Source organism: Phyllostomus hastatus, unplaced genomic scaffold, assembly GCF_019186645.2.
Source record: "Phyllostomus hastatus isolate PE091 unplaced genomic scaffold, TTU_PhHast_1.1 phas_contig_38, whole genome shotgun sequence".
Taxonomy (NCBI): Eukaryota; Metazoa; Chordata; class Mammalia; order Chiroptera; family Phyllostomidae; genus Phyllostomus; species Phyllostomus hastatus.
Genome location: NW_025333869.1, coordinates 3,122,220 through 3,145,603, shown reverse-complemented (window position 1 = coordinate 3,145,603; position 23,384 = coordinate 3,122,220). Strand labels below are relative to the sequence as shown.

General features: G+C 35.8%; 1 protein-coding gene across 1 annotated transcript in view; it reads right to left on the bottom strand.

The window, feature by feature from the left end:
* ZNF25 (zinc finger protein 25) overlaps window positions 1–23,384 on the bottom strand; it is a 52,179-nt gene that overhangs the window by 4,085 nt on the left and 24,710 nt on the right. The window contains exons 3-4 of the mRNA XM_045841793.1: window positions 3,200–3,326; window positions 2,828–2,923 (exon numbers count right to left, since the gene is read on the bottom strand). Coding sequence (XP_045697749.1) covers window positions 2,828–2,923; window positions 3,200–3,326 — 223 coding nt within the window. The remainder of the gene's footprint in view (window positions 1–2,827; window positions 2,924–3,199; window positions 3,327–23,384) is intronic.

The following is a 23,384-nucleotide window of genomic DNA, read 5'->3' as shown; positions in this document are numbered from 1 at the left end:
AGATCATCAATTCCCTTATGTTTAAAGGAATAGTCCTATAGTTTAGGCTTTCACTCTACATGTAATTGGCTTAATTTTCACTGGAACAAAGGACCCAGGAACATATATATCCATAAAGAAAGAGTTTTAAAAAGCATAGTGTAAGTAATCCATATAATATGATGAATTTCCCAGTTACAGCACCTGAGATACTCAATCCTGACCACCAAATACTGCATCTCCAAAGCAATGTTACCAATGACTCAACAATAGTCTTATTCTACTTTCATATCTTAGCTCCCAAATCTCTGCTTCGATTTACTACATGGTCTTTAAAGATTAATTATTCAACATCATTCTAGAACCTTTACTGACCTTCATATGTATTCATGTTTAAATGCTTAAAGGAAAGTCAAAGATGATAATCAGAGGCTTGGGTTGGATGTTTATGGCACTTTTAGGGGAAACAAAAAACTTATTTGATATGGACTTGTGCAAGGTTAACTTCAATACACATGAAATGATTCTATTTATGAAAGACACTTAAGAGATCAATGAGGTGATGATTAGCATGTGTTTGGGCCACAAGAAGAAATGAGATGCAGTAGGAAAGAAAGGACCAGATTAGTTTCCGTAAGAAAATTAACTGTGCTTTGTAATAGTGAGTTAGTATACATTTTCAGCATTGCACAACTCCTACTAGGATTTAAATTAAAAATTAGTTTTTAACCCTGAGAAAGAGGGAATTTAGATCAGTGGAACTATTCTGTAAAATGGTAAAATATGGTACCAGAATAAAAATAAGGTAAAAATGCTTGGAGATGTCAATCTTAGGAGTTCTCAGCCTAGAAAATGAAACTTTGGCCTAGAAAAGGTATGTAAACCATTGTAGAACTTACTATAAAGGGCAGAAGATATAAAGTGTCTGTCTCTTGTTAACGGAAAACTGACTCTTCCAACAAATATCTCTTGAACAATCAATATATACCAGGCATGGTTTCTGCACGTGAGTGCACAAGTCAGAAAATATCTGAAAAGCATTTAAGGAAGCAAAGTGAGATTACTTTTCATTTTTGTTTTTTGATCTTAGTATTATTTCAGGAAGGATAACCAGTACTTTGTGTAAAAGACAAACACGATTCAGAAGAAAGTGTCAACTCTGAAATAATAAAATTGAGGAATGGCATAATTGTGACAGGATGCAGCCAGGGAAGCCCCACACAGAGGGATTTGTAATAAGGTCCAGAACTCAGGGTGTCCAGGAAATATTAAAAATATAAGATGTCCTCACCTCCACAAGTCTGAACTGGAGGATGGGACACATGGAGTAGGGCCCTTGAGAGTTGTTCTCATAGCAACGGTTTTGCAACTAACCTCAGGCATAGTCATTTAACATATCCATAACTTTTAACTGGTTCCATGGATATGATAAATGCCTGTGGCCATGCTTTGAGCCAGGGAGATGGGAGTGACTTCCATCTCATGACATAACTGGGAGGTAACTCCCCCTGGTTACAGTGCCTGCATGAGAGCTTGGAGATGATTGGCTCCATGCCACAGGGCCATGCCTGCCCGGACTTACTATGGCACCCCAAAAAGCTGGAGAAGTATGGGAATGCTGGCAGGTGTAGCTGATTGTGGGAGAAGTTGGAAATGGGGATGCAGAAGAAAAATGGTGCTGGGATTTAAACCCATGCATGGCAGCCATGGGAGGGGGTACCCACACAGCTTTGGTGATAGAAGGGGAACCACATGGCTTTGGGTGCTCCCTTTGTCACACAGTTTAGGTAGCTGGAAAGCAAGATGTAGCAGTGATGCAGAGCTCTCTCTTAGTGGTTTGGAAGAATGCAGAAGAGGTCCGGAGGGAAAGAAAGGGGTTGAAAGGACTCTTGTTGGTGTGACAGGAGAAGGTGCCACCACGGGTTTGGATTAAAAACTGGAGATCATGGAGGTAGGTGACACAGCTGATGGTGCTGGGAACCAAGGAAGGCCTGCCAGCTGAGCACAGCTTACTAGGAAGAACCGGGGACTACCTGAGCCACAGTCTTACATTTCTTTTCCTGAGATACAGTGCCCCAGATTGGGCAAAGAGTGGAAGGAAGGACTGTATATGTTTATGGATGTTTTAAGGGACTTTGGGATTTTAATGAAGACATTAAGTCATTACGCTTAAGTTTGTATAACTTTTGAATAAATAATTCCTTTCCTTTTCACCAACCTCTGACATTGAGTGCCAGAGACACTCTGACATTATATGACAATCTCTGACATATAATTCCCTGGCAGTAGGCAAGGTGAACCTAGTACAGGGGGACCCTGGGAAGAAGGGGGGATCCATTTGGTAATAGTATTTGCCTCCCCTGGTCCATTCTGTAACATAATGACTTATAATCTAATTTCAGAGTTTAAAGAGAGAATAGGAAGTTAAAACTGGTACAGAAAGTAATAAAAACATTTTGTTATTAATAAAAGAAGGAAAATGGCATTTGAAAAAATGTATAAGTCAGACTTATAAACACCTTAGGATTATAGTTGCATACTTTGATGGTAGAGACTAACTGGAAATTCTAGAAAAAATACAAAATAAACATTTAAGTCAAGGTTGGTATGTAAGAGGAGAGATAAACCTATAAAAATACTGAGCATGGGCGGGGGGGGGGGTGGAATTCCAGTGGAGAGAATGGAAATTGAAGGTGTAATTTATGTTGCTTACACATGTGTATCAAATGTCTTCATTCATTTCCAGACATATAAGGCATTTAAAAAAAGACTCCTTAAAAATATTTCAAAAGGCAAATAGCAAGAACTACCTCAAATCTAATAATAAGGGTTATACTTTTTCACTCACCAGGGTAATTCTGATGTGGAAATTCTACTTCTAATATCCAGGGCTCCTTTCCTTGCTTCAACTTGAAAAGTGCATTTGGCTTATTCACACAATAACCTATTAATGGAAAAAAGGAAAATAAAAATTGCTTGGAATTTAGGGTCTCTGAAAGACAAAAAGTACAGTTTTCAGAGCAGAACAATGAAGATCCCAGTAGGCTTAGCAAATTTAGACTCTTCAGTTGGGAGGGTGAAGACACATTTTTTCTGGTACCTACAATGGACTAATCAATTTTAACACCTGAGACAAAACAAATATTCAAACTTACATATTTCACAACTGGGGAAGAAAATGCAAACTACTGAGAATTACAGAGAGGGGAGTTTTTCTCACCCACTGAGATTAGGTGACCATAGTTCTCCTGCATCACTTCCCTGTACAGAGTCCTCTGAGCAGTGTCCAGTAATTGCCACTCCTCCTGGGTGAATTCCACAATAACATCCTTGAATGTTACTGGTCCCTGTAACAACATATTTCAGTTCAAACTGAAGTAAGCAGAATAAAGTACCATTGAAGAGACATGTGTAAACCAAGTCTTACTGAGCTAACTATTGAATTTATCCTGAAAAGTTAAGATACAGTGCTACTCTGCACCCTGCTTTATATATAGATAAAATATTTATTCAGTATATATTTACTAAGATATCACTCGATGCCTGGATTTCTGCTGGAGATACAAACATAAATGAAAACAACTATTATCAAGGAGCTTACATTCTGACAGGGATGTAAATTCTTAAATGTAGTACACATAGCAGGTGCTATGACAGAAGTATGTATAAGATATAAGATGTTCACAAATGGGGCAGAAGTTTTGTACATTGTATTAAGTTAAATTTTATTAGGTGGTCAAACTTACTATGCAAACTTCAGGAATTAAGAAAACAATTGGCAAAGGCACAGATGCATCAAAAATGCCTTTACAAAACTACAAATAAGACAGTTTAATATGAGAACACGGTGTAGAACCAAATGAGTTATGTGATAATCAAGTCAGGTTACAAAACATGGAGTAATTCTGATTTTGTCATTTTGGATATTAAAATATATTTTGCATACACAATGTCAAGAATATACTATATATTTACATCTATAAGTCTTTTATTAAAAATTGACAAGTTTTTTATTTATATGAAAGAAAAATATGAGTCAATATTCTATTTCACACTATGTGGACTATTTTATACATCTTTGGGATGTTCACTCTTTCACTTTGTAGATGCAAATACAGATAATGGGGCGTCACTGAAGAGACAGATGTAAGCACTAGAGTTATAAAAGGAGATTAGTAGTTTAGAATAAAACTAAAATAGAATGGAACATCAGAGGATTGCTAGATTTAGAGAAATGTAAACAAACATTTACATCAGAGTAGCAGCCATGGGGGAAAGAAACATAATACAACTTTTTAACTGGAAATCAATAACTACTGGAAGAAAGGGGAAGGGTAACTCACACTGTCTCTATATGGTTTGGTAATGGCTAAAAAGCCATATTGCTAATTATTTTCATTCTTACATTTTGGTCGATAGAACTATTTAAGGCTATTAAACTTCCTCTTATAATTGCTTTATTTATATTGCAAAGAATCCGAAATGTAGTATTTTCAATTGAAGAGCATATTGACTGGATATAAATTCTAGTTTCATAATTTTTTCTTGAAAACACAGTTCTACTATTGTTTCATTTATTTATGTTGCTAATAACCATGGCATCAACTTTATTTTATTTTTTTAAAGATTTTATTTATTTATTTTTAGACAAAGGGACAGGAAGGGAGAAAGGGAGGGAGAGAAACGTCAATGTGTGGCTCCCTTTTGCGTGCCCTCCACTGGGACTTGGCCTGCAACCCAGGTATGTGTCCTGACTGGGAATCAAACTGGTGACCCTTTGGTTTGCAGGCTGGTGCTCAATCCACTGAGACACACCAGCCAGGGCTCAATTTTATTTTCTTTCCTTGACAAGTGACATAGACTTTTTCTCTTGAAACCCAGAGGACTTTTTTCCCTTTACTTTTGAATACATCTAGTTTATTGAAATCTCTCTTGGTGTTTACCATTCTGGGTCAATTCTCTCTGGAACAAAGACAGCATTTTCAGTATGTAGACTCAGTTTTTGTTTTCTTTATGAAAAGTTTCCTTGAATCATAGTTTTAAATATTAGTCCTCTTCAGTACTTAATCGTTTTGTTACTTAGAGATTCCACTTTGACTACCTTTATTTCTATTATTTTCTTCCTCATCCTTGTTGATTCTTGTCACCACCCCCACTATATTATCTATCCATTTCTGTCTTGTATGACATTTATTGTACTTTCGTCCATATTGCATCTCCCTTATATGCACTATAATTTAATCTTTTAAAAAGATTTTATGTATTTACTTTTAGAGGGAAAGGGTGAGAGAAGCAGAAGAAGAGAAACATCAATGTGTGGTTGCCTCTCATGTGCCACCTACCAGGGACCTGGCCTGCAACCCAGGCATGTGCTCTGATTGGGAATCCAACCGATGACCCTTTGGTTTGCAGGTCAGCATTCACCACTGAAGCACACCAGCCAGGGCTATAATTTAATCTTTTTATCTGAGATAAATTTCTGTTCTGCTATTTTTTTCCTAAGTTAACATGCCTATATTTTATATTTACTTGTTTTCCTATTTGTCCTGTGAGTCTTCAGTCTCTGGTTTTTAAGTTTTTTTTCCTATTTGAAATTACTTAATATTGGTGAGTAGTGTTTTCCACTACTTTGTGTTTGTTTGGGGAAAAAATATTTATATTAATTGAAAGTGTTAATTCAAGAGAAAAGTTGTCAGCAAGGTAGGTGGAAGCTGAGCCCACTTGCTTGTGTACCCAACTGGGACACTTAGCTGATTTTCTGAAAAACAAAGTGAACAGCCAACAGAATCTTAGCTGATATGAAGTTTGGAAGCCAAAATGTACAGAGGACAGTTCAAAATGGACGGTAAGGAGGTTTTATAGGACAGGGAAAGCCCCTTGGCCTGACGCCAAAAACCGTGGCTGCCACAGGCACAACATTGAGGACAGCCAGGTCAGCGATAGCAGTCTAGTGGCTTCCTGCCCTCCGACGCTGGGGAAATCACAGACCTGCCCCAGCAGAGACTGGAATGCAAAAAGTTACCAGAGAAAAAGAGGCAGCACACATGCACACAGGTGGTGGCCAACTGGGAGAGTGCCAGAGAGTGAGTGGGATCCTGGTAGCGCCTGTAGCTTAGATAAGAGGTGGGCCACCACAGGCTGTGACTGAGATGTACTCTTGAATTGCTAGAGTGGGGATGTCATACTCATTTTCACTGGAGGCCACATCAGCCTTGCAGTTGCTTCAAAGGGCCAAATGTAACTTTAGGACTGTAAAAGTGTAATTACTCCTTAACTAGGGGCAAGGAGTTTGGCGCTGCAGCCAGGCAGAAACAAGGTGCAGGACCATATAGGACAAGGTGGAGGGTCGGATTCAGTCAGTGGGCCTTGTGTTTGCCACCTGTGTGCTAGAGGGTTGGAGTGTGTTGGAAAGCCAGGCAGTGGCTCTGAGTGGTAGTGGCACCCACAGAGATTTTTTCAAAAGGGGAACTGAGGCATGCTGGGCAGGGACCTTGTACGTGCAGCTGCTCAGCCAGCAAGGAGGGAAGATTGTGGGTGCAATTTGACTCCACAGCACACCTCATGGATTGATCAAAAGGGTGAAAAGTGAGGTGATTTATTGGTGCCAGCCCCATGTAACTGCACAGAGTGGAGAGTGAGGGACTCAGGGTGCTGGGAGGGCAGTGGGCTGGAAACTGGGCACAGGTGATTATTGTAGCCCAGACAGAGCCCCCTTCCTCAGCAGAAACAAAGGAAAAGGAAAACTGAACCTAACACCCCACGACCTCCAGGAACCTGGAAGAACTGCAAAGGCTTAACAACCATTGAGGGACTTTTTTTTTAAAGGGTAAAACAGTAAAACCTAGAGCTGAGAGAAAACCAGGAATAGATCCAGAAAGAAGTACCAAAGTGAACATCAACAACTAAGACAAACTTCACGTTGTTCTTTATAAGAACTTGAGTGTTTTTTACATTTCTCTTTCTTCTTTTCATTTTTTGTTTATTTTTTGTTTATTTTTGTCTATTTTTTGTTTGTTTTTACTCCCTTTCATAGTGCATTTTAAATTTTCTTCTTTCACTTCACTCATATTCCAAACAATTCACTATTCTTGGTCTTTTATTTTTCATTCTTTTTATTCAGATTATATATATCTCATCATATGATTGTTACTCCAAACCTCACACAGCAACCTTCTCTGGTCTTAATCCATTTCACCATCTTCCTGAGCTTTATTAGTGTTGTAAACTTTATTTTCTCTCACACTATGCCCTATTCCTATCCCTAACTCTCACTGTTTCTCCTCCATTTAACCTTGCATAAGTACTCTTTAGCTCACATTCTTTTTATCCTCTTACAAGAATATTATTTCCTTTCCACATTTTATAAGCAGTGGCTAGTTGGGAAAAATACCACAGTTATCGTGTACTTCTTTAAAGGAACTCCTACTTGTTTGTGCTTTAAATCACATAGAATACTTTCCCCACTCTCACTCCGTTTCACCTTCCCCTGTCCCTGATCAGTTGAGTGAGGAATTGTATTTCATTTTTTTCCCTCTCTCAATCTGGGTTTTACTCCTTACTCTTATGAGCTTGCTCCCCCATCCTCTCAAAATAATTTTTCTTTATTGTAGACATCTCATATTCATTTTTCTTTTTTGTACAATATTCTTACTTGAGTTTCAACTTATTAAACTTCAATCATCTGTCATTGCTATTGACCCTGCTGTGTTTTTTCTGTAACTTTGCTCCTGTTGGTCCAATACTTTGTCAATTATACTTCAGGCCTCATAGTATACACTTCCCTTTTTTTTTTTTTTACCACATTGTTCCCATTACTCCTCTGTGTTTTACTTATGATTTAAATTTCCTTCTCTTCTTTTCTTCACCTTGGTTCTATCCTTATTCTTATCAATTCTCCTACCTCTTCCCACTCAAAAACATTATCCCTCTTTCAGTCATCTCATATTCCCTTTGTTATATCTTATAATATTCATAATCTCTCTTCACTGTTATTAACCTTTACTCAATTGAGATTCAGATTGCTGATTTGGTAGGGAGGTTCTTTTTGCTGGGGTAGGTGTGGTTCTCTGGTAATACTGCTTTATTGAACAATACATGTACAAGAGCATACAAGACAAAGTCGGAGTTTTGACTACCAGTAAGCCTGCTGGAGGGGAAAATCCATCAACAAAGGAGCCACCAACAAGTGAAACTCAAGTACAAGAAGGGAGCACACACAAACAGAAGAATGGGAAACCCTAGAGGATTCAGATGGTGGGATCAAAGAGACAGCACCACTGAGTCCCACAGAACTCCTATCACAAAAGTACACCCACTGAAGACAGTCAGGCAAAGCAGAGAACCCTGAAAAACAGAAAAAGACAAAAAGACTGACTGAAAATGGGGACAAAGAAACACACCCCCGTTGAAAGAAATGAAAAATTCCCCAGTAAAAGATGTAAATGAAACTGAGGGAAGCAATAAATCTGACATAGAATTTTTTAAAAAAGGTTATAAGGATGTTCAAGGAACTCAGTGACAACTACAAAGAACAGTGGGAATCAAAACAGCATGAGAAAGGAAATAGAAACTATAAACATTTGAACAACAATAAAATTTAAAAGTATTTTTTAAAAACGAAACTATAAACAAAAACCAGGAAGAAATGAAGAATAAAATATCTGAAATAAAAAAATATACAAGCAAGCAGGATGAAACAGAAGACCAAATTAGTGAGCTGCAAGATAAGGTGGAAAGAAATACCTAGCTAGAGCAGTAGCATTACAAAAGGCTCAAAAAGCATGAGGATAGCTTAAGGGAACTTCATGACAACTTGAAACATAACAACATTTGGATTATAGTAATACCAGGAGAAGAAAAGGAGCAAGAGATAGAAACCCTGTTAGAAAAATAACGACAGAAAATTTCCTGAACTGGGAGAGGGGAAGAAAACATGCAAGTTCAGTGAGTCCCATTAAAGTTGAACCCAAAGAGGCCTATTCCAAGACATACCGTAATTAAAATGCCAAATTTTAAAGACTAAGAGAGTATCTTAAAAGTACAAAGAGAAAAACAAGAAGTAACATATAAAGGCTCTGATAAAGCTAGCAAGTGATTTCTCAACAGTTCCCCAGAAGGAATGGCAAGAAATATTCCAAGTAATGAAAAGTAAAGGCTTGTAACCAGCAAGATTCTCAATTAAAGTGGAAGGCAAATAAGGAGTATCCCAAACAAAACTAGACTGAAAGTATACACCTCCACCAAAGCAGCACTGCAAGATATACTAAAGGGATTGCTTTAAAAGTGGAAGAAAAAGAGTGAGAGAGAGAGAAACACAGATAAAAAGGGGGGGGATGAATAAGTAACTATCAAAACAACCTGAAATATAAATGGAATAAATGTTCTACTCAAAAGAGATAGAATAGTTGAATGGAAAAGAAAACATGACCTGCATGTATGCTACCTATAATAGACCCACCTCAGAAAAACAGACCTACACAGACTGAAAGTGGAGGGTTGGAAAAAATAATACTCCAAGCAAATGCACAGTAAAAAAAAAGCTGGGTAGCAATTCTTATATCTGACAGAATAGATTTCAGAACAAAAGCCATAAAAGAGACTCAGAAGGTCACTTCATAATACTCAAAGGAAGAATCCATTGAGAAGACATAAACATTGTAAATATATATGCACCCAACACAGAAGCACCTAAATATATATGGAAAATCTTGGAAGACTTAAAAAAAGATATAGACAGCAACATACCTATACTAGGGGATTTTAATACCCCATTGCCATAAATGGATAGATCATCCAAACAAAATATCAGTAATGATAATGTGGCATTGAATAACACCCTATATCAAATGGACTTAACTGATTTTATATATATATATATATAAAATATATATATATATAACTGATGTTATATATGTGTGTGTATATATACATATATATATAACCTTTCATCCCAAAGAAGCAAAATATAAATTCTTTTCAAATGCACAAAGAGTATTTTCAAAGACAGACCATACAATAGAACACAAAACCAGCCACAACAAATTTAAGGAAATTGCAATCATATCAAGTATTTTCTTGGACCACAAGAGCTTGAAACTAGAAACCAACCTCAGTAAAAACATCAAAAGCATTCAAATTCATGGAGATTGAATAGCATGCAATTAAACAATGAACTTGTTAATAATGAGCTCAAGGAAGAAATCAAAAAGTTTCTGGAAACAAATGAACACACAACAACCAAAAACTTATGGAACAGGGTGAAGGCAGTCCTGAGAAGAAAGTTCAGAGTGATACAGGCCTACCTAAAGAAGATGGAAACATTTCAAATAAACAACCTGATGCAAATCTAAAATAACTAGAGGAACAATAAAAAAACAAAGCCCAGAGCAAGTAGAAAGAAGGAAATAACCAAAATCAGAGCAGAATAAAATGATATAGAGACTAAAAGAATAATTCAAAGGGTCAATTCATCCAGGAGCTAGTTCTTTGAAAAGATAAACAAAATCAACATCTTTAAGCAGACTCATCAAGAAAAAAAGAGAGAGGAACTGAATAAAAACAATCAGAAATGAATAAGGAGAAAATACAACTGATACCACAGAAATGCAAAGGATTGTAAGAAATCACTGTGAAGAACTGTATGCCAAGAACAATGAAAACCTAGGTGAAATGCACAAATTTCTAGAAAAATGTAATCCTCCAAAACTGAATGAAGAAGCAGAAAGCCTAAACAGATCAATAACTGCTGGTGCAGTCAAAGCAGTCATCAATAAAATCCTGGCACACAAAAACCCTGGACCAGATGGTTTCTCAGGAGAATTTTTCAAAACATTTAAGGAATAGCTAATCCCTATCCTCCTTAGACTATTCCAAAAAATCCAAGAAGAGGATAGACTTCCAAACCCTTTTTATGAGGCCACCATCCTCCTAATCTCAAAACCAGATAAAAACACAACAAAGAAAGAATACTACAGGGCAATATCACTGATGAACATAGACACTAAAAACCTTACCAAAATATTGGCAAACCACATCCAGAAATACATTAAGAAAATCATACACCATGATCAAGTGGGATTCATCCCAGGGTTGCAAGGATGGTACAATATTTGCAAATCATTACATAACATAACCAAAGACAAAAATCATATGATCATATGAATATGCAAAAAAAGCATTTGAGAAGGTATAGCATCAATTTATGGTAAGAACACTCAGAAAAGTGGGAGTAGAGGGAGCATACCTCAACATAATAAAGGCCACATATGAGACACCTACAGCCAATGTTATACTCAATGGGCAAAAACTAAAAACTTTCCCACTAAGATCAGGTACAAGACAAGGGTGTCTGCTTTCACCACTTGTGTATTAATCATAGTATTATAAGTCTTAGCATCATTAATCAGACAAGACAAAGAAATAAAAGGCATCCAAATTGGAAAGGAAAAAGTAAAACTGTCACTGTTTGCAGATGACATGATGGTGCACATAGAAAACCTTATGGACTCCACCAAAAAACTACTCAACCTAATAAGTGAATTTGGCAAAACAGCAGGATACAGAGTCAATATTCAGAAATTGAAGGCATTTTTGTATACCAAAATGAAATATCAGAAACAGAAATCAGGAAAAAAATCCTATTTGCTATAGCAACATGAAAAACAAAGTACCTAGGGATAAACCTAACCAAAAAGCTAAAAGACCTGTACTTACACAACACTGAAGAAAGAAATTAAGGAAGACATAGCCCTGGCTGGCGTAGCTCAGTGGATTGAGCGCGGGCTGGGAACCAAAGTGTCCCAGGTTCAATTCCCAGCCAGGGTACATTCCTGGGTTGCAGGCCATAAACCCCAGCAACCGCACATTGATGTTTCTCTCTCTCCCTCTCTCTATCGCCCTCCCTTCCCTCTCTAAAAATAAATAAATAAAATATATATATAAAAAAAGAAATTAAGGAAGACACAAATAAATGGAAGCATATACTGTGTTTATAGATGGAAAGAATTATCATCAAAATGTCCTTACCACCCAAAGCAATTTATAGATTCAACACAATCCCTATTAAAATACCAATGATATATTTCACAGATAGAACAAACATTTCAAAAATTTACATGGAACATAAATGACCCTGAATAGTTTCAGTGATTCTGAGGAAGAAGAACAAAGTAGGAGAGATGGCAATAACTGATATCAAAGTATATTACAAAGCTACTGCAATCAAAATAGTCTGGTACTACCATAAGAACAGACACATAGACCAGTGGAAAAGAATAGAGAGCCCAGAAATAAACCCATGTCAATACTGTCAGTTAATATTTGACAAATTGGGCAGGAACATAAAATGGAGTAAAAATAGCCTCTTCAACAAATAGTGTTGAGAGATCCTGACAAGTACATGCATAAAAATGAAACTAGACCACCACTTACACTATACAAAAAATGAACTGAAGATGGATAAAATACTTAAATATAAGAAGCAGTACCATAAAATTCCTAGAGTGAAACATAGGCAGGAAAATATCAGATATCTCATGCAGCAATGTTTTCACTGATACATCCTGTAGGGCAAGGAATATAAAGGAAAGAATAAACAAATAGGCCTACATCAAACTAAAAAGCTTCTGAATGGATATATAAAGTAGCATCAACAAAATGGAAAGGGAACCAACTGTATGGGACAAAATATTTGCCAATGATACCTTGGATAACTTGGATACCTTGGATACTTGGATACCAAGTTTGATCTCCAGGTTTGATCTCCAAAATATATAAAGAACTCACATGATTCCACACCAGGAAGATGAACAATCCAATTAATAAATAGGCAAAGGATCTGAACAGACATTTCTCCAAGGATAACATACAGAAAGCCCAGAGACATATGAAAGGATGCTCAACATCACTAGCCATTAACAATATGCAAATTCCGTCTCTAAAAATAAATAAATAAACTCTTAAAAAAAGGTCTTCCTTAAAAAAATCTGTGGTTCATTTACACAATGGAACATTACACATCAGAAAGAAAGAAGGAACTCCTCTTCACAACAGCATGAATGGAACTAGACAACATTATGCTAAGTGATAAGCCAGGCAGAAAGAATAGGTACCATATGATCTCACCTGTAAGTGGAACCTAATCAACAAAACAAACAAATAAACAAAATAGTACCAGAGACTTGGAAATAAATAGCAAACTGACAGTGACCAGAGTGGACAGAAGAGGGGATAATAAGGGAAATAGGGCAAAGGGAAAACAAAGGACACAAATAGAGGATTCATGGGCATGGACAATGGAGGAGGTATTGACTGTGGGTGTGGTGAATGACAGTGTAGAGGTGAGCAATGGGGATAAAGGCAGCATAACTGTAACTGAAAAACAATACATAAGAAAAAGCAACACACAACAAAGTTGGTTTTCTGAAAAATTATGAAAATTGATAAAGCTGCACCTAGAATGAGCAAAACTATATGAAACAGATGTTAATATCAGATATGAAAGGGGGATAATTACTACAGACCTTAAAAACATTAAAAGGATAATAGGCAATAAAATGAACTGTTCTACACCTATAAATTTGAAAATGTAGACAAAATGAACCAATTCCTTTAAAGAAATATACTATCAAAACTAATTCAGGAAGAAATACTTAAGCTTAATTGTCCTATAACTATTAATGAGACTCAATTTATAGTTAAAATTTTTCAACATGAGTGATATGAGAAATGGTGAAGTAGGACTGTTCTACATTTTTTCCCTTCTCTGAAGCAATAGTAGGAAAAACAGAGAATCAACCTTTCCTGGAACTCTAGCATTTAATGAAAAACTTACAGAAATCAGTGTACTTAAAAAAGAGGCTCCTAAGTTTGAGGAAAGTATCATATCATTTGTGCTTACCCTCCTACTACCACTCCTCTCACCCTAGTTCAGCAGGGTCAGTAAGGAAAAGACCCATGTTCTTGGTGCAGTTTTCTGTGCCAGGGAAGAATCATAGAGACCTTTTTCTGAAGAGAATGATTTGTGTTTTTATTTGTCTGGTGGTTTCCTGATAGGCAAATGTAGAGGCTTGCCTTTGTTTTGCCCCTCTAGAGCTGGACTGGATTCCTGGGTGGGGCTCAACTAAAATCATTTAAGGACATATACTATCCATGGCCGTGGAGTCAAGGAATGTTGATGGTCAAGCAGTAGACAACTCCAACTCCAAATACTGGGGAATGAGGAAGCTGAAAAGGAAAATACAAGGTATAGAAAAGGTTTTAAAGGAACATGAAGTACAAATCTAAGAATTCAGGGAGCAATATGCATGCCGAGGGCTGAATACACGCTCAGAAAACACCTGAGAAATCAGTAGGCTGGCACCTCTGGCTGATTTTAGGACTCTTGAAAAACAAGAGGTAAAGTAAGACATAAGTGTAGGTTTCCTAGCCAAGTATAGAAGAAGTGAGTGCCCCAGCTCAGAGCTAATATTTAAAAATTAAGTGAATATTTAATTTTTCTTTTTTTGAATATCTGATCAAACTTGTTCCAGAAGTTTAAGGAAGTCTACGTTATATCACTGACCACTGAGTAATAGGACTGAAACCACAGTGACCACACATGACAAGGAATATAGTCTTTGAAAAATAGTTTGAAAAAGTAAACAAATGAACAATCACAATCTTCAGCGATCAACAATAGCAAACCTGGATGAGACAGATAATCTGATGATGTCCAGAGTAACCATATCGAAATATTAAAAAACATCCAGATTTTAACAAAAATTATAAGGCATACAAAGAAACAAATAAGTACATCCCATTCACAGGAAAACAACAATAACAAAAAATTGACAGCACTCATCCTTGAGATAGCCCAGACATTTGTTTACTAGATAAACAATTTAAATCAACTTTTAACAATGCTCAAAGAGCTAATGGAGACCATGCACAAAGAATTAAAGGTAACTGGAAGAATAATGTATGAACAAATAAAGGATACCAATAAAGTGATAGAAGTTATGAAAAGGAACCAAAGAATTATAGAGCTCAAAGGGGCAATTACTGAAATTTTAAATCCACTACAAAGAGTGAACAGATTTGATCAGGATGAAGAATCTGGACAATTGAAATGATCCACTCCAAGGAGCTGAAAGAAAAAAAGAATGAAGAGCAGGGCCTAAAGACCTACCTATAGGATACCATTAAGCATACTGACAAAAGTAAAATGGGAGTCCCAGAAGCCAAAGAGACAGGGAAAAGGACAGAAATAATATTTCAAGACATAATGGTCCAAACTTCCTATGTTTAATGCAAGGTATCAATCTACACATTCAGGAAGTACAATGAAATTCAAGAGGGTTGAATAAACCCTCAATAAACTCAAAGAGTTCCATACTCAATATATTACAGTCATATTGTCAGAAGCCAGAGAGAAAGAGTTAAAAGTAGCAAGATCCTCAGTAAGATTAAAGCAGATCTCTCAAGAGAAACCATGGAGGCCAGAAGGCAATATTATGACATATTAAAGTGCTGAAATGTAAAAATTGTCAAGCAAGAATTCTACATCCAACAAGTTTATCTTTCAATAATGCAGGAGAAATTGAAAGACATTCCAAATAAACAAAAGTTGAGGGAGTTTGTTGCAATTTGCCTGCCTTACAAGAAATGTTAAGGGAATCCTTCAGCCTGAATTACTAGGCAGTTATTCAAGGTCAAACAAAGAACACAGGTAAAGGTAACTACATAGGTAAATATAAAAGCCTGTATTTTGTATTTTGTGGTTGTAATTCCTCTTTGTATTTCCTATATAAATTAAAAACAAATGCATAAAATAGTAACTATAACTCTATGTTAACTAACAATATAGAAAGATAATTTTTTTATGATAACAACATAAAGAGGGATAAGATGAAGGTGCACAGCAGCAGTTTTTATGCTACTGAATCTAAGTTGATATTAATTATTATCAAACTAAATTATTATGAATTAGGGATGTTAATTGTAATCCCCAAAGTAGCCACTAGAAAATAATTTAAAAAATACAGAAAAGTAAACAAGGAAGAAATCAAAAGGGTACACTAGAAAAAATAAGCACAGAAAAAGAAAGCAATTTTGGAGGAATTATAAGAAAAGGTACAAAATATATAGAAAATAGATGTCAAGTTGAAGAAATCTTTATTCATCATAAATCACTTTCAATAGAAATGGATAAAGACAGAGATTGGCACATGGGTAATAAAAAATATGATCCAAATATACAGCAAACCCTACTTAAAATGCAGTCACATAACTTGAAAGATATGGAAAAGACAGCTCATAAAAACAGTAATCAAAAGAGAGGTAGGTTGACTACACTTAATAAACAAAAAACTCTTGTGTAAAAAAAATTGATACAAGAGACAAAGAAAGGCATTATACAATATATTGATAAAAGGGTTAAAATTTGATATAACATTTGTAAACATACTCACTGGAGCCCCAAAATATATAAAGTAAACTGACAGTTTTGAATAAAGAAATAGTTCTAAAATAATAGTTAGAGACTACAAGATCTCATTTTCAGAAATTGTTATAGATAGAGGATTAAGGACACAAAGGTCTTAATATTATAAACATATTAGGTCTAACAAACACATGTATGTAGAACACTCCACCCAACAATAGCAGAATACACTCTTCTCAAGTACACATGATGTATTCTCCCAGATAGAGCTTTGTAAGGACACATATCTAATCTCAATAAGTTTAAAAAGACTGAAATAATCTAATATATTTTATCCAAACACAAAGAATGCAGGTAGAAAATGAATAACAGAAGGAAAACTGGAAAAAATGGAAATTAACACAGTCTTAAACAATCAAGGAACTAAAGAAAAAACACAAGGGAAATTAGAAAATAGAGAAAAATGAAAATTGAAAATAAATTAGCCCTGACTGGTATGGCTCTGTGGGTTGGGCATAGTGCTGCAAACCAAAAGTTTGCCAGTTCAATTTTCAGACAAGGCATATGCTTGGTTGCAGGAAAGGTCCCTGGTTGGTGTCTTATGAGAGGCAGCCAATCAATGTTTCTCTTGCACATTGATGGTTCTCTTCTCTTTCTTGCTCCCTTCCCCTCTCTCTTAAAATAAATAAATAAATAAACAAAATCTTTTTAAAGTATATTTTATTGATTATACTATTATAGTTGTTCCATTTCTTCTCCCCTTTAACCCTCTTCTCCCTGCACAGCCTCTCACCACCATCCAGCATTTCCTCCCCCACTTAGTTCACATCCATGGGTTGTACATATAAGTTCTTTGGCTTCTCCATTTCCCATACTATTCTTAGCCTTCCCCTATCTATTTTGTGCCTACTTATTATTCCCAGTGCCTTCCCCCTCATTCTCCCCTTTCCCTGCCCCACTGATAACCCTCTATGTGATCTCCATTTCTGTGATTCTCTTCCTATACTAGTTGTTTGCTTAGTTTGTTTTTGTTTTTAGCTTCAGTTGTTGATACTTGTGAGTTTGTTGTCATCCTCCTGTTCATATTTTTAACCATCTTCTTTTTCTTAGATAAGTCCCTTTAACATTTCATATAACAAGGGCTGGGTGAGGATGAACTCCTTTAACTTGACCTTATCTGGGAAGCACTTTATCTGCCCTTCCATCTAAATGATAACTTTGCTGGATAGAATAATCTAGGATATAGGTCCTTGCCTTTCTGACTTTGAATAATTCTTTCCAGCCCCATCTTGTCTGCAAGGTTTCTTTTGAGAAATCAGCTAATAATTTTATGGGGACTCCTTTGTAGGTAACTCTCTCCTTTCCTCCTGCTTTTAAGATTATCTCCTTATCTTTAATCTTGGATAACTCAATTATGATGTGTCTTGGTGTGTTCCTTCTTGGGTCCAATTTCTTTGGTACTCTCTGGGCTTACTGGACTTCCTGGAAGTCTGTTTCCTTTACCAGATTGGGGATGTTTTCTTTCATTATTTGTTCAAATAAGTTTTCAATGTCTTGCTCTTCCTCTTCTCCTTATGGCACCGCCATGATTCAGATATTGGAACACTTAAAGTTGTTCCATAGGTTTTGAGCCTCTCCTTATTTTTTTGCATTCTTGTTTCTTCATTCTGTTCTGGTTGGATGCTTATTTCTTCCATTTGTTCCAAATCATTGATCTGAGTCCCAGTTTCCTTCCTTTCCTGTTGGTTCCCTATGTAATTTGCTTTATTTCACTTTGTTTAGCCTTCATTTCTTCCTTCATTTTGTGACTGAGCTCAGTCAATTCTGTGAGCATCCTGATTACCACTGTTTTGAACTCTGCATCAGATAGGTTATCTATGTCCTCATTGCTTAGTTTTTTTTTCTGGAGTTTTGATCTGTTTTTTCATTTGGGCTATATTTCCTTGTTGGTTCACATTTTATGTGGTAATGGGTGGAGCCTTAAGTATTTGCCAGGGCGGAGCAATAATCTTTGCTACATTGTGGTGCTGTCTGTGGGGGTGGGGTCAGAGAAAGAACAATACTGCTCACTCCACTCTCGTTCTGCTGTCTGTCATTTCTCTCGCTTCCCACAAGTGAATTGTGAACTCTTCTGTGAGGCTGGATGTCTCCCCACAACTACAACCCCACCACATTTTTAACATCCAGGGGTTTTGTGTCTTTAGTTCCTGTGCCGAAACCCTGGGTTTTATAGTCTGTCTTGCACCCCCTCTGTTGTTCCTCCCAGCTTATCTGCAGCTGCTGCCTTGCTGTGTGTACTCTCAGCCCCCACTGCCTGTCTAGGCCCCTCCTTCCAGTCTGGATGAATGTTTCTTTAACTTCTAGGTTGTTGGGCTTCCATGCAAATGATTTTCTGGCAGTTCTGGTTGTTCTTTGCTTTTGAATGGGTTGTTATCCCTCTTTGGGTCGTGTAAGGAAGAGAAGCATTTCTCCCTGGCCTATATCTTGGCCAGAACTCAATAAAGTTTTTTTTTTTTAAGTATACCAAACTAATGGAATACAATAAAGGCCATAGAGAGAAATTTTTAGTAGTGAATGCCTTGCTTAAAAAAGAAGGTGGATCTCAAATCAATAACCTAACTTTATGTCTTAAGGAAGAAGAAAGATAAGAATGAACTAAACCCAAAGCTGTGAAAGGGAGAAAATAATAAAAAGGTACAGAAAAGATCAGTGATATAGAGAATAGAAAAACAATAAAGATCAACAGAATCAAAAGTTAATTCTTTGAATAATCTAGAAAACTGACAAACCTTTACCTATAATGACTAAGAAAAATACACATATAATTAAAATCAGAAATAAAAGAAGGGACATTGTTATCAGCCTTTCAGAAATAAAAGTATTATAATTGTATACTAATGAATTAGATGTCCTAGATGATATGGACAAGTTCCTAGAAAGACATAAGGTATCAAAACTGACAAAAGAAGAAATGGAAAATCTGAATAGATCTATAACAGGTAAATAGATTGAGTTATTAATCAAATATCTATCAACAAGGAAAATACAGGTGGGAACATTTTGTAAGTCATTTTATTAGGCCAGGATTACCCTGATTTAAAAGCCTGACACAAACATCAAAGGATAAAACAACTGCAGAGTAATATCTTTTATGAACATAGAGGTGAAAATCCTTAACAAATTACTAGCAAATCAAATCCAGCAAAATAAAAAAAAATAGACTATAAATCATTACCTTGCATGATATATGCCAGGAATACCAGGGTAGTTCAACATACAAAAAGTAAATCAATCATATGGATGTGGAGAGCATTATGCTAAGTGAAATAAGCCTGTCAGAGACAGATAAGTACCATATGATTTCACTCATATATGGAATCTAATAAACAAAGTAAACTAACAAAATACAGACTGACTCATAGGTAATAGACTGACAGCTGTCAGGGAGCGGGGGTGTGGGGCTGGGTGAAAAATGTGAAGAGATTAAGAAAAAAAACTCATAGACACAGACAACAGTATTGTGATTACCAGGGTGAAATGGAGTGAGGTAAGGTAGAAGAGGGTGTAGAGGAATAAAAGGTGATGGAAGGAGAATTGACTTAGGATGGTGAACATATAATGTGCAAATGATGTATTAGAGAATTGTACACCTGAAACCTATATAATTTTATTCACTAATGTTACCCCAATAAATTCAATAAAAAAGAAAATAAGTAAATAAATAAAATACATTATAAAGTAAAATAAAATAACAAAAAGGAATGTATTTGAATTTTTCACTTAAATGCTGATGTCTGTATTGATGTAAAAGACCACACCATTTACAAAGTATTTTGAATATCACCTTTGCCTGTATGTGGTCTCATGCTTCTTCCCCATGCAGCCCCTTATTTAGAGGTAGAACAGGTTCCGGAAATCAGGATAGATTCTTTTCAGTTCTCACTTGGTTCCTTGATTCCTTATTAGGATTTATCCTATTGCAACTCCAATTTTAACTCTTTCGAGTGCCCAGGAGCAGGGGGTAACCTACTCTGTATGAGCTGGATGGTAAAATGGCAAGGGTCTCTAGTGTTAGGTGGCAACCCTAGACCATCTTTTCCTCTCTCACTGCCAGCCCCACTCCACAATTTGCCAATGATTAACAGACTTTAGGCTCCTTTCATCTGCCATCAGAGTCCACCAGACCCACGGAGATCAAATGCTCTGGATTTTCAGGGATAGGTCTGATTACATCTAGTTTTATCATTTTGAAAACTGCAATTTGTTTAATGTGTGGGGAAATGTGATTCAATATTATATATCTTTGTGGGAACTCACATGTCTACATTTACAAGTCAAAATAAAGTTTAAAAATCAGAACATAAATCCTATTTATTGCATGATCTTAGCCATCTAAAACATGCATATTCACAGAACTTAAGAGGGAAACAAATATATGTTAATACAAACAATGGGAATTTATGGTGATGAGATGATATCTGACTATCCTCTATTTTTGTTTCCATAAATTGTTACCATATGCTTTTGTTATGTTTTAACAGTGAGAAGATATTTTATTACCCATGTATTTATGTATGTGCTCTGGGATATTTTAAATCTGGAAATAAAACATTGTAAATTTGGCACAGCCAGTGTGACTCAGTTGGTTGGACATTGTCCTGCAAGCTGAAAGGTCACTATTTCCATTCCCAGTCAGAGCACATGTCTGGGTTGCAGGCTCCATCACCTGTTGGGGCACCTGCAGAAGGCAACCAGTTGACGTTTCTCACATTGATGTTTCTCTCTCTCCCTTCCCTTGTCTAAAATTTTAAAAAAGAAAAAACTTGTAAATTTATATTATAAAAATTAACTGAAATAAAGGAAATCAATCATATTAATAAAACAGGTGAGGAAAAATAGATAATCATTTTAATTTATACAGGAAAAAATTTAACTTAAACATTGTTTCATGATAAAAATACCCAAGGAACTAGGAATAGAAGGGAACTTCCTTGACATGATAAGTAACAGTTTTAATCCACTCCTTCCCAAGCTAATAGTATACTCAATAGTGAAAGACTGAAAATTTTCTCCCTGTGACCAGGAACAAGACAAGGATGCTTGCTTTTGCCACTTCTTTTCAACATTGCACTGAAAGTTCTAGTTAGAATCAATTAGGGAAGAAATAGATAAAACAGCATCAAAATTGGAAAGGAAAAAATAAGATTCTCTATTTGCAGATTACATGAATATACATAAAAGAATATCCCAAAGAATCCATAACAACTCAGAGCTAACAGAGCTAATAAACTCAGTAAGTTGCAGAATATAAGGTCAAAGTTCAAAGTACAAAAATCACTTGTGTTTCTATATACTAGCAGTGAAAATTAAAAAAAAAAAGACAATTCTATTTAAGGTAGCATCAAAAAGAAAAATACACCTAGTGATAAATTTACTCAAGGAGGTTTAAGACACATCACTGAAAGCTGCAAAATAAATAAATAAATAAATAAATGCTGAAAGTATTAACATTTAAATAAAAGAAATTACATTCTGTGTTCACAGGATGTAATACTTAATATAGTTCAGGTGACAAGACTACCCACAGGAATCTACAGATTGGATACAATCTCTATCAAAATACCAATGGCTTTTGCACACAAATAGAAAAGCCAATCCTCATTAATGTGGAATTGCAAGGAGTCCCTATTAGTCAAAGCAACAGTGGAAAAGAAGAACAAGTTGGAGACCTTACACTTCCCAATTTCAAATCCTACTACAAAGCTACTCTAATCAAAACAGTATGGTATTGGCATAAGGATAGAAATTTTGTCCAATGTGACAGAACTGAGAGTTAGAAATAAACCCATATATACATCTATGGCCACCTGAATTTTAGCAAAGAAGCAAAGACTGACCATTCAATGGGGAAAGAATAATTTCTTCAATAAATGATGTAACTGGAGATCCATGTATAAGAATAAAATTGGACCTCTATCTTACTCCATATACAAAAATTAACTCAAAATAGATCAATGACCTAAATATAAATGCTATAACTATGAAGCTCAGAAGGGCTATGTGTTACAGATATGACACCAAAAGCACAAGCAACAAAGACAAATAAATTGGATTTTATAAAAATTCAGAACTTTTATGCATCACATAACGCTACCAAAATAGGAAAAAGACAACCCATAGAATAAAATATTTGAAATCATCTATCTAATGAATTATCTATTTATACATACTACTCAGAATACATTAAATACACTTACAATTTAATAACAAAATGACAACCCAGTTAGAAAGCGAGCAAAGTACTTGAATAGACATTTCTCCAAAGAATATATACCAGTTTCTAAAAAGCACATGAAAAGATGCTCAACATCATTAATCTTTAGGGAAATACAAATCAAAACCATGATGATATCACTTTACATTTACTATGATGAGTGTTTTAAAAAAATGGAAAATAGCAGGTGATGAGGATGTGGAAAAACTGTAAACTTCATATATTGCTGGTGGAAGTGTAAAATGGTACAGCTGCTATGTAAAAGTTTTGAAGTTCTTAAAAAAGTTAAACATAGAACTACCATACGACCTAGTACTTCTACCTCTAGAAATATACTCAAAAGAATTGAAAACAGGTACTCAAATACTTGTACACAAAAGTTCATAACAGCACCATTCAAAAGTCTAAAAGTAAAAACCACCTAAATTTCCATCAGTGAATAAATACATAAACAAATTGTGATATATGGGGCCTGTCCAGAAGGTATCTTGCCATGTAATATGAAAAATAGAGACATTTATTGAACATATAAGATATAAGAAGCAGACTGAAGATGTCGGCGAGGTAGGTGGGAGTGGAGCCCTGTTCTCCCCGTGCCCAGCTGGAACACCTAGATGATTGTTTGAGGGACAAAGTGAACAGCCAATGGAGTCCTAGCTTATATGAAGTTCGAAGGCCCAGAACTTTAGAGGATATTGAAAAATATGTGGT